This window comes from Callithrix jacchus, chromosome 14, assembly GCF_049354715.1.
Source record: "Callithrix jacchus isolate 240 chromosome 14, calJac240_pri, whole genome shotgun sequence".
Lineage (NCBI taxonomy): Eukaryota > Metazoa > Chordata > Mammalia > Primates > Cebidae > Callithrix > Callithrix jacchus.
In genome coordinates, this window is record NC_133515.1 from 59,556,220 (window position 1) to 59,572,721 (window position 16,502).

Sequence of the window (16,502 nt, forward strand, 5' to 3'; positions counted from 1 at the left end):
CTTAGAGAGAAGGGCTGTGGAGCAGGATTGCTCCTCACCCTGTGTGCACTACACATGTGCCATCACTCTCCCATAGGGAGGGCCAGACTCAGCTTAAACACAACATGCAGGCAACTGCAGATCTCTGTACCAAATCTCAGGCTCGGCGAGGTCACTCCAGCCTCACAAATGGGATGGAAATGTAGAATGAGAGGTTCCTCCCCATTTATTGGACAAAGCTTCAAGATAGGACTGAGCAGTTTTGATCAATCTTCATATGGTCAATTCAACCGCACTCGCTTAGCAGGATCCTCAGTTCTTAGCAACTCTAACAATACAGGCCCACAAGGCAGCTATTGATCAATGATAACAAAGGGCCTCTGTCCCGCTATGCTGGGGAACGGGCTGGGAGCACAGGCTGCTCATTTGCCGTTGACACGGTGCCACTTCACCATGCTCATCATGCCTCATCAAGCTCCCTCCGGCCCGCTTGAAATTCCCACAGATTTCCTGATGAAATAAGGTGTTTAAAAAAAGCGCAGCTTCTACATATAAGTGAATAGCAGAAGAAAGGATTTTAAAAGGTCCCAACACAAATAAATGACAAATGTTCTAGGTGAAAGATATGCTAATGATACCAATTTGATCACTATCCCTAGAAAATGTTGAAACTCACTAGGTACCTAAAATTATTTTGTGTCCATTAAAAAAATGAGAAATGGGGGGTCCAAAGTGGCTCCCGCCGGAGGTCATGGCGCTCGCGAATGCAAGGTCATCAGTTCAAGGCTAACCTGAGCAACCTCATAAAGCTCAAACTGATTGGCAAAAAAAAAAAAAAAAGAGAAATGAACAACAAATTGGGGGCAAGTTCTTCCAGATTTCTGTCTCTAAGCACGGCATAAAAGGTTAGAGGGAAGCTGGGATTACTTATATACAGCGATTTGGTGACTGAAGGAAATCCGTCTACATCCTTCCCATTTACTGTCACTCATGAGCATGTTCTTTGTTTCACCATAAACCTGCTGACAAAGCAGCTTGGTGTATATGATAGGCATGATGGCCACCGTGACACAGAATCTTCTCAGTTCCTTTGGCTTGAGATTACTTAAATAGATTTAAACCAAACAAACATGGTAATTCCTGAAGGACAGAGGCTATGAAGATTAAGAAGTCACTTAGCCAAGTGCAGTCCCAGGGTCAGCTGGGGCATCCTGGATTCTGCACGAGTCACGTCATTTCCCACAAGCACCATCCATAGTTGCTAATGAAGTGATGGTAAAGTGGTTGCTGACAAAGAATGGACTTGCACAACATTCTGAGGACAAATTACTTAAATGTTAAGAGAAGCAGGATAAGTAAATTCATCCATTCACCTGTTTATTCAGAAAGTATTTGTTTGCTGTGTACTAAGTGCAGGGCACCGTGTTAGGCACACAGTGGTCCCATGATGGGCACAGCACTGACCACTGGGGAACCAATGATCCTGACAAAGTTTATAACCCAGTGAAATTTTATATTGATGCCACAGACTCAGGTATTAAGGAATCAAGAATTAAAGAAGGCTATTAATTTGGAGCTAAAATTTAAAAAAATGACCAAATAAAGAAAAATCCCCAAAACCCCATAAAAAATTTTTAAGCCCACAGTATACGGTTTTCTTTATAGAACTTTCTTTTTGCTTCAGTTCAGAAACCCATTCAAATCAATTCAGAAAGAATGAGACAGTAGAAGATAGGTTTCAAGGCCTTATCCATTCAGCCATAAGCACAGTTTAAGAAAAATTCTGGAAAATACTAATGCTAGAGTGCAATATTGAGGTCCTTTGGTGCTAGCACCTGTCAGCTCACAGGTAAGGGCATCACCATGTTTAAAAGGCTTAGAAACTACTTCTAATTTTGGTTTGGTAAAAGTTCCTTGGTTTCCTAAGGAACATATGCCATAGACTGACAGTGAATATATTCCAGAAGGACTAAAATATTAATGCAGAATAGTCACAGATTCCTCCTTTATAATCTGCTGCTAAGAATAATTCTGGCACCACCTCCTCGTGTTTGCCTGTGCCAGGCCGCTGAGATGGCTGGAGAGTGATGTTACCTTTGTGGTGGAAGGCAGTTTGTGAAATGAAAATGGTTCCTTTCCCCTCTCCTCACAGAGAATTGGGAGAGGAATTGTACTTGGGACACACCCCCAGACTTGTATAGGGTGCCCAACCTCATTAAACCAGGGCAACCATCTCTTGTATGAAAGTTATTATTAGCTTCTGCTGCTGCATGGAGAGAGGGTTAACAGAGACCAAGCAGAGCCCAGAGAGGGGCACTGCAAGGAGTGGGGAAGATGGGGATCACCCTTCAGGATTCTGACTTGCCTGCTGGTCCACAAGGGGGGGCTATTGAAAATGATGGAATGCTGACAGCTGGGATCAGCCAAATGTGGGTGCATATTGCAAGGGGCTACTGGTGCCTGGAGATGAGTCCTCATCCATGGGGACTGCTGGAAGCATCACTCATCCATCCACATGGAAGGAAACTTACAGCAGGTATGACAGAGAAAAGGAGAGCTGTCTGGTCCTCTAGACCCCTGCTAAACATCCACCATCACACATTCCCTGCCAGACAAAGGGGACAATGACCCTCAAAACCACTGAGATACAGTATGGGGTAAGGGCCTCTCCACTTCAGACCATTGTTTGGAATTGCCTAAAGGCAGAAGCCAGATGGAGGTTGCAAGCCTGAGTGTTGGAAGGGTAACCAGAGATGCCAACTGCTTAGAAGCAGAGATTTCCTAGCTGGATTATGGATTTGAATGACAAAGTGTCAACAAGATCTCAGACTTTGATACCTAATCCATGGGCTAAACTGAAAATCAACCTAAATCTTGTTAAGTTGTTGTTAAGGAGTCTATTTATTCATTCAACACATATTTACCAAGCGCCAGCATATTCTAGATTATAGAGATAAAGCAGTGTATAAAACAGAAATTTTGCTTCCACAGAGTTGACAACCTACTTGGGGGAGGAGGGCTTTATGTGTAACCCCAGATCAGGTAAACAACAAGGGTCTGTGATTCTTCAGTTCTTAAGGCAACTCCCAGGCTGCCCACCTGCAGAAACGAGATAATAAGGAGACCAAAAATGAAGTCCTCAGAAAGGCAATTCTCCCCAGTGCCAATCTCAGACTTGGCAAGACAGAACAAAGACAAACAAAGAAAATCTTCTCTAAGAGCAGAACAGGTGCAGCCAGAAGATGGCCAAGGAATGAATCACATTGTGCTGGAGAGAACCTCAGACAGCCTGAAGCCTGGGCCTGCTGAGGCAGGGTTCTGCTGAAGCCAATCGGTCAGTTCCCACAGCAGATATGTCAAAGTGTGTTACAATTGTTTTGTAGTAGCTACTGACACTGCCTGAGCTGGTAGGCATGTACTCTGATTCTCCTAAACATTTGGGTACATATTTCAGGAGGAGATGACAGGAAAGTATGAAACACATCTCAAAGAAATTGTAAAGGAAGCCTCTTGTATTTGGAAAAATGCTAATAAGCATGGCTGTATGTCTCCCTGGGGCATGCTGGGGACCTGGGAAGCCCTAACAGTGCTGTCTAAGAAAATGCTATTACCTCCTGCCTTATGTAACTGTATCCACAGCTTTCTGCATACCCCAACATTAGAGAAACTTCACCTAACTTTTGTTTTTTGTTTTTTGAGATAGAGTCTCACTTTTGTTGCCCAGGCTGGAGTGCAATGGCATGATCTTGGCTCACTGCAATTTCTGCCTCCCAGATTCAAGCAATTCTCCTGTCTCAGCCTCCCGAGCAGCTAGGATTACAGGTGCCCACCACTATGCCTGGCTAATTTTTGTATTTTTAGTAGAGATGGGGTTTTGCCACGTTGGCCAGGCTGGTCTCGCACTCCTGACCTCAGGTGATCTGCTCGCCTTGGCCTCCCAAAGTGCTAGGTGAGCCACCATACCCGGCCCCACCTAACTTCTATACAATCACTTTTCCATAATCCACATCATTAACATCACTTTTCAACTGTGAGGACTAAGCAGACTGCTGTCAGAAGTGGGATTAAAGCAAAGGATGTCCTCAAGCCTTTGTCAGAATGTAGTTGGCCACTATGTAGGTAGACACTAAATTCTTTTGAGGTTTTGTATGTAGGAGGAAATCCAAGGGGAGCTGAGTTTTGCTTTTACTCTCATTGAACCAACTCTTGTAGAAGTCAGAGATTCTGGCCATGTGCCGTGGCTCACACCTGTAATCCCAGCCCTTTGGGAGGCCAAGGAGGGCAGATCATAAAGTGAAGAGATCAAGACCATCCTCACCAACATGGTAAAACCCCATCTCTACTAAAAATACAAAAATTAGCTGGCACGGTGATGTGCACCTGTAGTCCTAGCTACTTGGGAGGCTGAGGCAGGAGAATTGCTTGAACCCAGGGACGGAGGTTGCAGTGAGCTGAGATCATGCCACTGCACTCCAGCCTGGTGACAGAGCAAGACTCTGTCTCAAAAAAAAAAAAAAAAAAAGAAAATAAGGGAGTCGGAGATTCCATAATGATTTAAATACAAACAGTATTTAATTAATGCATAAAGCTTTATTGAAAGAGTGTATAAAAACATTGAAATTTTTTTTAGAAGATGGCTACGTACATGTCATCTACCCAGGTAAAACAGCTGAATATCTGGATAAAATATAACAAATCAGCGACTAAAACTATAAATATCACAGTATCTATAGCTATCCATAATTTATAAAGTAACCTACATTGAGTTGAAGCTAAGACAATACAATTTAAGCATGAAAAATGAACTTTTTAAATTTAGACTCCCCCCGCCCTGCCCCACTTTTTTTTTTTTTTTTTTTTTTTTTGAGACAGGGACTTGCTCTACGGCCCAGGCTGGAGTACAGTGGCGTGGTCATGGCTCACTGCAGCCTTGATCTCCCAGGCTCAAGCAATCCTTTGATCTTAGCCTCCCAAGTAGCTAAACCACCACATCAGGCTAATTTTTAAATTTTCTGTAGAGACAAGGTCTCCCTATATTGTCCAGGCTCCTCCCAAGTGATCCTCCTGCATCGGCATCCCTAAGTGCTGGGATAACAGGCTTGCCCACCATGCTTGGCCTCAGACTTTTTTTTTTAAGGGAGAGATGACCTTTTTAGCCCGAGCTAAGCAGGAGAGACTGGCATGGCAACAAGCCCAAAGTCTGCTGAGGAAGGAAAAAAATATGCTTTAGGTGAGTTTGAGATTTTGATTTTTGGCTGTATGTTATCCAGCTTCTCAGGTAAGAAGGGAGCAGTTGAACCTTTTTTCAGTGATAGGTGAAAAATGCAATAAGTAAAACAATGTTATAAAGATAACATAGAAACAGGAAGTGTTAAGTCTAACATTCTTTTATTCATCCCTGGATAGACAGTCAAAAGCTGTATGCCTCAGCAGTTGTTAATAAAGGACCTAGAAAAAACTACAAATGGCTGACTCAGGTGTATTGAGAAAACAATCATAAGCTAATTATGAGTATTTATATGCTACTTTCCATAATAGTTTAATTATGTTGCCCGGGCTCCTCTAAACTCCCGCCAGCCTCAACCTCCTGGGTTCAAGTGATCCTCCCACCTCAGCCTTCCAAAGTGCAGGGATTACAGGTGTGAGCTACTACACCTGGCCTTAAACATAATTTTAAAAGATATATGGGAATAACAAAACATAAAGTGAATATAAGACTACAATTTTTAGAAGTAATAAACCTCAGCATTAATGTATTTTTTAAGTTGATTGTTGTGGCACCCTGAGATGGTGGTATAAAACTGTCACCAAAATTGTTTAACTGGGTAAAGTTGTAAATGTCTCTAATAATTTTTGACATTAATTTGGTGGCATTTTTACTGGCATCTCTAATTTTTAAAAAGTTATACAAATATAATGTTAGGTAATAAATACCTACACATATGCAAAACTAGTTACAAATGATAGTAATTACTGCTCAACAGTAAAATAGCCTAAGGTTCTTTTCTGTGATAATCACCACTTCTGATTAGAAAAAACAATTGAAGGAGAATGAACTAAATTTTGTGTGTTCTCCAAATCTCCAACTAATATGTACTCATAGAGCCCAGGTACCATTCACAGGACAGAAATACCAAGGACGAGCGTGGGACCCCTTATCAAAAACAGACAATTTCAAAGGTACACAGTAGTACTACAAAGGGTCTGCTAAAGACCAAATAGTGACAATCTAAACATAAAGCAATGACAATGACAAATCATTCATTAAAATCAGTTGAGCCAAAAAAAGGGTTATAATATTCCTTCCAGAGATAAATAATATAAACTATACTTTTAAAAAGGAATATCTATCAATAATAAATTAACTGGTACTCTGTCACCAAAAAAATGAGGGCAGAGTGACAAATGATGTGACTTAAAAAATAAAACAGTAATTTGTTTAATTGACATATCTTCCCCTTGAGAATTCAAGTATCAGTTGGAGATGTAAAAAAGAAATGTATTTTTTGAGCTGGGCGCTTGGGAGGCCAAGGTGAAAAGACAGCTTGAGCTCAGGAGTTTGAGAACACCCCAGGAAACATAGTAAGACCACCTGTCTCTTAAAAAAAAATTAGCTGGGTATAGTGGTACACACCTGTAGCACCAGTCCCAGGTGGGGAGCTGAAGTGGGAGAATTGCTAGAACCCAGGAGAGTGAGGCTATAGTGAGCCAGGATCATGCCACTGTACTATACCCTGGGAAACAGAGCCAGACCAGTCTCAAAATATATATATATTTTTTCTAAGTTGATACTATAAAACTCCAAATCTTAGCCCAGAGAACTAAATGACAAAAATGGAATTTAGACTGACCTGAAATGTGGGCCTCCTGGCAGATGTCTCTACAAATTGACCTTCCCTCACCCAGAGTGACAGCTTATATGTGTCTGTGGAATAGTCAAGCTCTAAGCCAGTCTCTTGTCAAGGGAGGAGTTTATGGGAGGGCGAGAGGATACACATTTTTCCCTGAGAATGACAAAATACAGGGGCATCACTGACATTCCAGAGGAACCTGGGACATTTGGAGAGCTATATACTTTTAAGAGAGTATTATGTTACTTCCTACTCTTATTTCTTACTTCCATATGTGTATGTTTTGAAACAACAAACAAAAGATACATCCTGAATGCTGGCATTCATATTACCATACAGTTATATAATACTCACATATAGCTAGCGGAGGAATCCTTGACTGTCCAGTCCAGCTGACCCTCCATTATTTTTTAAATAATTTTAAAAAAATGGCTGAGATTTTGAGATGCCTCTTTTTGGGAAGATGGTATAACCGCATTTCAAATTATATATATAATAGTGGGGTTTATTGTTTTTTGAGACAGAGTCTTGCTCTGTCGCCCAGGCTGGAGTGTGATAGTGCCACCTTGGCTTGCTGCAACTTCCCGCTCCTGGGCTTGAGCAATTTGTGCTTCAGCCTCCCGAGTAGATGAGATTACAGGTGTGTGCCACCATACCGGCTTAATTTTTGTATTTTTAGGAGAGAAAGGGTTTCACCATGTTGCCCAGGCTGGTCTTGAACTCCTGGCCTCTTATGATCTAGCCACCTTGGCCTCCCAAAGTTCTAGGATTACAGGCATGAGTCACCGCAGCTGGCCTATATATAGGATATTTTTAAAGGGGGCATTTTAAGAGTGTATATATGACAAGAAAAAGTTGAAGTGTAGTAGACATTTTCTATTTTGGGTCTGTCCAAATCACCTCTGGTGGAAGTGATTACATTGTTAGTCTATGGCGGCAGCTGACTATTTCCAAGGGAATAGTCAAAGACTTTTTCTTCCTAACCCATAGTGATTGGTTCAAGGGTAGTCCTGGGGCCCACTAGAGCCAATAGCATCTCATAAGACATTTGTGGGGACTTGTGAATCACAGGCAGTTCTTTCCTTCTGGTTTTGACCCACAGAGTCTGTAAGTTCTGCAGCCATTTTTCTACCTGAAGAAGTGCAATAACCCAGAGGAGCAGAACTGAAATATGAAGGGAAAAACCAGAATCCTGCTGGCAGCAAGATTTGAGTTCTCTTAACAAGTGACACTTGCAGTTGCCTTACCCCTGGATACTTAGGTGTGTAAACCAGTAAGTTCCCTTTGGCTTAGGCCAATTTGGGTTGGGTGACCCCCTTGAAAGCCCTCATGTTACAAATCAAAAAATGACATGTAAACTAGGTATGACTTTGCTAATGAGGAAATAAAATTCTTAATTTTACAGACAACTCTAGTAATTTAGTACTGAGCAAACACTAGGCATTTTATCACTTGATGAGTTGGGGAGAACTGTTTTTGCTGAAGTCTGAATATAGGATTTGGGCAGCATCCCTCAACGTTGTGACAACATCAGCATTTTGTTTCTAAAATTGCTCTGAAAAACTATGCTTTCCCCCGTTTTTAGTCCCCAAAAGGAACTTTCTTGACATTTTAAGTATCTATTAAATATCTTAAGTTTGTAGATGGACAAAAGATTACATTATGAGAAAACACGGCCAAGGAGATGAGGTCCAAAGTTGAGAGCGAGAGGTGTGTCAGGTCGGAGCCTGGCACTTGAGATGGGAAGGTTTGGAAAGCTTCCTAAACAACAGAATTAGTTTCATGTGAGCTGGGGATGAAGGACAGCAGCCGTGGGGTGGCCCCTAGTGCCCAGATCAGGAGTGAAAGGAGGGATTCCCAAAAGTAAAAAGGACTTCATGACTTTCCTCAGCCATGCACCACACGTGGCAGCTGAGCAGCAAGAGCACCCAAGGTTGGGGACCAGCCAGACAAGTCTAGGTCACTGAGGCAGGGCATCTCAGTGAGCTAGAGGAAAGCTGAAGGGAGTAGTCGGGATATCTGATGAACCCTTCACAGACACTACATATCTGGTAGGTACAGCCCAGGATTCTTTTGAGAGCAATTCTAAGTTTCTTCTTCGCTTCCTCATTTTCGGAAAGATTAGAATTGAACATCATATGGCTTCTGAAGAATAAGAACTCACAGTATCATTAGCAATTGTACAAGGAAGGATGATCTGAAGTCTCACAGCTATTTTAAAGTCAAATAACTGAGTCTAAGTAGAAACAATCCATAACTATCTGAAAATTTAAGAATTAGGAATTCAGCTGCTTAAAAAGTGATTGATATATAAATTTAGCATAGCTGCCTCCAAGGCATTTTTCTCAGTAGAACAGGTGCTACAGTCATCTCACTAAAAGTTTCTAATTGCTTTTAGAAGGGGGCAGGGGATTTACCAGAGGTAGAGCTGCCTGAAACATTGCTAAGAGAGAAAACAGTGCTAAGGACCCTGTGTGGAGTGGTTGTTCCAAGCTCACATCTCTTTCAGTCCTCGAGTATTTGTCTCCCACTAGTCTCTTTTTCTGAAGTGCCCAGGTATATAGAGGTGTCTGCAGGTATATACAGAAGGCACAATGAAGGGAAGGCCAAGGAAAACCCCTGCCTCTCAAATCTTCAAGCAGGGCTTGAAGTAGCCAAAGAAAGCAGTGTCAGGGGCTGCTGGGCAATGGCCCTGAATATTCTCAGGGAAAAGGTGGCCATGGCCTGGGTTCATGTGGTCCTAATGTCAGCATTTCTCTGTCTCTGCCCCTCTCTCACTCCAGGATGCTGGAGTCCATGAGCCCTGTTTTATACCCTGGCTGAGGACTAAGATGCCATCTGACATCTTGTGCCACCCTCCCAATCCTGTCACTCATCCTGCCTTCTCCCAAATTCCGGAATGCCCTACCTGGCCTGGCAACGTTCTCTTTTGTAGTTCAGAAGCTGCCTACAGTTCTGATCGCTGAGGCTCCCCTAAAATTACTGACCAGGACTGGCGGAGACTGCTTGTTCTTGGTACTGATTATGATTTGCCCCCATGGAGGCTTTTAAGTTGGGCATCATTTACTACTCTTTACTACTGACCCTACCTGGCACAGCCCTGCTCTGTTTCCATCATGCTGTGCAGCTGGCACTGTGTGCTCTAGTTACAGCTCCTTCTGGGAGTTGAGGCTGTCAAGGCTTTTTAAGTTATCTAGGAAGTTGCTCTCTATAGAAAAGGCTTGATTATTCCTCCAGACCTTAAAATTGTTTTCTTCACTAAATCCTGGTGTGAATTTTTTTTAAATGCAAGTACTAAACTGCCTGCCCCATCTCACAGTATAAGGCTTTTTCTTTTCGTTAAAAAAAAAAGTCAGTCCAGTGTATGCTAATATACAATTTCCTATCTGATATGATGAATAAAATGGGGTAGCTTGAAAATTCTGAATTTTAAAATGAAAAATTATTAGGGTTCTCTTGATCATCACTCTTCCTACCTTTCACCAAGTTGGACACTGTAAGATTTTGACAGACTTGCCCAAAGAGGCAATGAGAGAAAATGAGGATTAGGTGACAGCAATTGTAAATTTCTCTTGTAACTATATCTTAAATTGCTCTGAAAAACTATGCTTTCCCCCTTTTGAGGTAAACTCCTTTGGGTTTTCCCCAAACCTAAACCTTGGTTTAAATTTGAAATCAGCTGTAGTGTTTGGAATTTGGAGCTTGGGTTAAATGATTATATTTTGGTGGCTAGCATGAATCTCAGCGTGATGTACAACTGAGTTAGAGAAATCAGCCAGAAACACCCTTGGAATAATGGCCATCTCAACTCATTTCATAATGCTATGTGATACTGGAAATGAAATTAGAAAGGCTGGGTAATTTTTTCAAAGAAATGTGTAATTCAGGCCAAACCTTTTTTTAGAGTGGATTATTTAAGTGGGAGGCCTATTCATGCACTTCTGCGCATATGGTTCTTTTTTCCCCTTAATTTTTAGAAGTAGGACTTTTAAAATTATTTTCTGCTTGTGGCCACTTTAAAACCATGTTTCAAGCAAGATGAACTATAAAGACCACTGCAGAAAAATCTCTGTAATTTTTTCTTAAAAGAGAGCTTTGAATCTTTGTAACATCTAACAAAGATGCTAGGGAAAAAATTTCAGCTTTTTTGCATTAGATTCAATCTTCTTGCCAGTAGCACAACCACTATTTACCAAGCTTATTTTAACATCTGGCACTGAATTTAAGCAGCAGGAGGAGGTTATGTTTCTTTGCATCTAAAACCCCACATAATAGTAATAAGTGATAGATAAGACTTATTAGTTATTGTTAGGCAGAAAGCCATACCAAATGAAAACTACTTGAATCACATAAATTATATATTGTGGGACCAGTGTACTGTGAACATCAAGCCTACCTCAATGTGAACAGCCAACAAATAATTGTTGCCCAGGCTGGAGTGCAATGGTGTGATCTCGGCTCACTGCAACCTCCGCCTCCCGGGTTCAAGCAATTCTCCTGTCTCAGCCTTCTGAGTAGTTGGGATTACAAGCATGCACCACCATGCCCAGCTAATTTTTTTTTTTTTTTTTTTTTTTTTTAGTAGACATAGAGTCTGTCCATGTTGGCCAGGCTGATCTCAACCTCCCAACCTCAGGTGATCTGCCAGCCTCAGCCTCCCAAAGTGCTAGATTACAGGCATGAGCCACCACACCTGGCCTCAGGGAATTCTTAAAAATCTTTGAAATCCACAAAATTTTTAGTTATTAGAGTTTTTATTCAATGTCCTCTCTTAGCATGAATATGATAAATTAAATAATATAGTAATTCTGAGCTTTTCTTTTTAGAAATGCTAAAATACTTAAAATAGCACATCAAAAAGCCCTAAAAGAATACTAGAAAACACTTTCTACACAGAGCATCCAAGGCAACGAAATCAAATGGGATAGGCCAGAAGTGCCAAACCCACCTGAATAAATCTGGGCAAATGAAGACACAGTAAGAGAAGATACACCAAGTGATGGAGTGTAAGGCACAGATTCTGGTTAGAAGAAAAGACGGTTTTTCACAGCTCCACAAATCTCCCTCCATGACTTCAGAAGCCTGTCCTCCCTCCTACCTTGCTACTTAGCAGGCTTCCCTGTCAGCCACCACAGTCATGACTGCTTTCGAGCTACCCCAGCATTTTTTCTGGGCAAGGAGAAGTCTAGTCCAACCACATTTCATGTCTATTCAAGTCACATTCCATAACCAACTTCCACAAAGCATAAACCACCCTTTGCCACGTACTGGGATGTTGTGCAGTTTTTTCCAGCTTAAGCCTGTATACAGGTTAAGACTCTGTGCAGGTTTATAAAATACTGACTTGAGTAGCAACTTTGAGGGGAAAGAAAATGCACTCTGGCTTAAACAAGTTTCTTGTCATCAGGTATAATAAAAGCAGACAAACCTGGCAACACCATACCTTTCTTCCACAGAAACTTCCTTCAGTTGTTGGTGTGGCTTGGTGCCTTCCATTTCCCTGATGCTCACAGCATAAATCTTGGTGGTGTAGTCAATGGCCTTTTCTCTAGCAACATCGCTGTCATAGCCTCAAACAACAGAAAGAGATTGGGGAGCCAGTTGGTTTGCAGTGGCCCAGGTAGGGAGGTGGCGGGAGGTGCAGTCGGCACAGGAGACGCATGGCAGGTGGGGGCTCACCTCCATCCTCTTCCACGTCGGTGTCTGACTCCTCGCTGTCCACCAGCTTGCTCTCCTGGGTCCCCACAAACTCCCTGGTCCAGATCATCAGGGCTGTGTCTGCACCGCCCACCGTAAGCAGCACAGAGTCATTGTGCAGCCACCTCACATTGGTGACATGCGCACTGTGCCCCACGTATTTCTTGAATCTGGCGTGCTGTCCCTGTAAAGCCCAAAACTGGTGATTACCCCAGCCACTGTCTCATTACTCTTTTCTCTGGGCTCATTTATCCACATTATTTTCTACTGGTTTCTACTGGATATAAATGAAACAGTTCAACAGCAATTTCCCTACATTTCAACTAGAATGTAAGCTCCATGTGGGCAGGCACTAGGTCTTTTTTTTCCTCAAACAGTACCCAGCTCACAATATATCCTCAATATATATTTTTTGAGGGAATGAATGAAACAATAGACTACAGAACCTATTTTCTGAGAATGTATGGACATATAAAAAGCTTGTTCTGATTTTCGCAAATGTCAAATGTGCTGTCGCCATAGGTCTCTAGTGTAAACTCCTGAGTGTGAGTCTGGTTGACATGTGAGATCAAAACTTCACAGCCATCCCCTACAGTGACTTTTGTACCATAGTGCAGGCAGTGGCAGAAGAGCAAAAGATCTCTCATAAACCTGGGGACTGAAGTAAGATGTAAAATGAACAGACTGGTTTCTGCCACAGACACTAGAAAGCATTTTTAATAGTAGAAACACTCAAACATTGATTTAAAGACAAAGCCCCTTTTTAACAAACATAGCCAAATACGTAAAACAGAATTTATCAGTAATGGCTAAAAGCTTTTTGGAGTGGTATGCCCAGGCCACACCACCTTTATCCCCGGGTGAGGGAGGGTGGAGGGTGGAATGTGAGTCAGCTGCTCACACCAGGGCAATCCTGACAAGTGGTGCAAAATCAAAGCTGGCACCAGAAAGAGCTTCCATATTCAGCTCATGAGCCACAGCCTGGCAAAAACAGCTGTGGTGGGAGCCATTTAAAGAGGTGGAGTTTTTCCATCCTCTCAGCGACTCCTAGGGAATACCTTACACAATATGGGAAGCCACATGCACTCTCTGAGGTCATCAGAGGGCCACCAGTGTCCTAGATGAAAACTGTAGTAAGTAATTTACAAGTGGCTCCCAGAGGGTTTTGGATTGCCATGCTGGAGAATCTGAAACCAGCACAGATACGCGGCAGGGAACAGGTGCAGGAGCGTTCATGACTTTGAAATACTTTTCGTCAAGATCGCCCTGCATTTTGCCAACCACTAGCCGACAGCTAGTGGAACTGCCCATTCCTCAGTAGAGTACTGAGTCTAGAATAATTCCTGAAGCAAACAGGCAGGTCGGATTTCCAGGAGGCACTCCAGAATCATTAGTTTGCTAGCAAATAGGCAAATGAAAGAATTTCCAGGAAAAACCCATTCGAACATGTGAGATCCACAGGGCATGGAAACAGGACGGTCACAGCAGCTGCTGCCATGTGCCCTGCTGGTCTTCTAACTGGAAGCAGGACTACAACCAGTTTATACACTATAAATGCAGGCTGTTTCTTTACTGAAGTAAAACAGCATGAGGAATGCCTCTCTACCCTCTTAACTTATAAGAGGGACACAGGGTTTCTAGATGGGATGGAAGAAAAAAATGCAAAAAGAAAGGTTCAGGGTCAAACAGACTCCAAGGGATTAGATTCAGGGTTGCAGAGGGAATAAAAGGGACATAGAGGAAGAGAAAGAGAGAAAACGTTCTGGGCCACTGAAGAGATTTAACAAAGCAGAGATTCTTCCAGCAGTGTGTGATTCAAGATTCTCAGAATAGGAAACAAGATCCATGCAACAATAAAGGGAATTCACAGTTGCTAGAAGGTTCTGTGAAACCAGCTGCTGTCTCAGGAGGAAGACACTGGCAGGGATGTTGAGTGGTTCCCAGCAGGGACTGTGGAGGAAACGTCCTCAGGACCTGGCACAGTCAGCGGGATGAACGACCTTTCTTGGGTCTTCAAGCCAGACAGCATTTGTTACACCTGTCAGAACTTGCTGCATCACCTCAACTCTCTTTATCCATCGAGTCATGAAATAATGGATGATAGCACCAGAAAAACCTGGAATAGGGCCGGGTGCAGTGGCTCATGCTTGTAATCCCAGCACTTTGGGAGGCAGAGGCGGGTGGATCACTTGAGGTCAGGCGTCCGAGACCCGCCATTAGCTGGAGGTGATAGCTGCCTGTAATCCTAGCTACTTGGGAGGCTGTGGCAGGAGAATTGCTTGAACCTGGGAGGTGGAGGTTGCAGTCAGCCAAGATCACACCACTGTACTACAGCCTGGGCAACAGTGAGACTCTGTCTTAAAACAAGAAAATCTGGACTATGTCTCCAGAGCACTGGTTGTCAATCTCTTGTAGGAAGGAAATTCCTGAGAATCTCATGAAGGCTCTGCATTCTCCCCCCACATTCACTTTTCAATTTCCCTGTCTGCAAAATTTTCCAGGCAAAGTTTCTCTCTAAAGAACCATTCTCCAGAGCTGTTGACATTCTGAGGAAGAAACTTAAGGACTTGAGGGCATGGAGGGTTTTAAAAATGCAAACGATATAGTGGCATTTTGGCCTCTTCATTTAGCAGAAGGGTCTAGGTTTGGAAAGGAAGGGAGGCTATGATAAGCAATCAGCAGGCTAAACAGATGGTGTCAAAAAACAGAATTTGGTTTTCTGGTTTGTGGTTTAAGGTACTACAAAAGCGGGTTGTGCTCGTTAGGCTCTGGCAAAGGACAGTGTGTCTCATGGAGGCTGGGACAAGGCGGATGCAGGGCACTCATGATATAATTGAGAAGGCTTTAAACTAGAATTGAATATTAATAAAGATACATTTGTCATGGAAAGAAAAATGCCTGGAAGAGATGCCCACTCATGGGAAAGTAGAATGAGAAAAAGGCCCAAGATAATAATATGATTTTAGCAGCTAACAAACAGAACCTGAATTTTGGACACAGAGAGAGCTGTGTGGTAGAAATAAGATCTCATCACCAAGACTGATGACATGGAACTCAATTTGAGACTATAGCAATGGCATGGTACATTAGTCTGCTTGAATTGCCATAACAAAATGCCTAGGCTGGGTAGCTAAAGAGCAGCAATTTATTTCTCAGTTTTAGAGGCTAGGCAAAATTAAGGTGCTGGCCAGTTTGTTTCCTGGTGAGGGTTCTCTTCCTGGCTTGTAGGTAGCTGCCTTCTCACTGTGTGTTCACATGAAGAGGGGGCAATGTGTGGTGGTGAGAGAAAGCTAGCTCTCCAGCATCTCTTTTATAAGGACACTGATTCTATCAGATTAGGGCCCCTCCCTAATAAACTCACTTAACCTTAGTTACTTCCCTAAATGACCTAGCTCCAAATACAGACCCACTGGGAGTTAGGGCTTTAACACAGATTTGGGAAGACACAAACATTCAGTTCATAACAGGTAATGAACTCTGCTCAACAGAGTGAGAGCAACTGGACAAGTGTGACTATGCAGCTGGAAATATTCATTGGCAAGAGAATCATGTATTTGGGAAGGAAAGTGTGCCAGAAAAAGCAGATTTTAAAAAGGAGGAAAAGGCTGGGTATGATGGCTTACACCTATAATCTCAGCACTTTGGGAAGCTGAGGTGGGTGGATCACCTGAGGTCAGGAGTTCGAGACCAGCCTGGCCAACATGTTGAAACCCCATCTTTACTAAAATTACAAAATATTAGCTGGGCATGGTGGCAGGCACCTGTAATCCCAGCTACCCGAGAGGCTGAAGCAGGAGAACCACTTGAATCCGGGAAGCAGAGGTTGCAGTGAGCCGAGATCATGCCACTGCACTGCAGCCTGGGCAACAATTGAAAAAACTCCATCTCAAAAGATAAGTAAATGAATTTTTTAAAAAAGAAGTGTTCCTACCAAAAGAATTCATATTTGGCTGGTGGTTTTTAAGCTATGAAACT

The 16,502-nt window shown here is 42.6% G+C and overlaps 1 protein-coding gene across 4 annotated transcripts in view; it reads right to left on the reverse strand.

The window, feature by feature from the left end:
* Positions 1-16,502, reverse strand: part of EML6 (EMAP like 6) — a 275,731-nt gene that overhangs the window by 30,913 nt on the left and 228,316 nt on the right. For all 4 annotated transcript variants that reach the window (XR_013526605.1, XM_035272567.3, XM_078349319.1 and 1 more), the window contains 2 exons: positions 12,510-12,711; positions 12,274-12,400 (listed from right to left, as the gene is read on the reverse strand). Coding sequence is in view for 3 of the 4 variants with exons in the window: in XM_035272567.3 (XP_035128458.1) it covers positions 12,274-12,400; positions 12,510-12,711 (329 nt within the window). In the remaining variant the exon portion in view is untranslated. The remainder of the gene's footprint in view (positions 1-12,273; positions 12,401-12,509; positions 12,712-16,502) is intronic.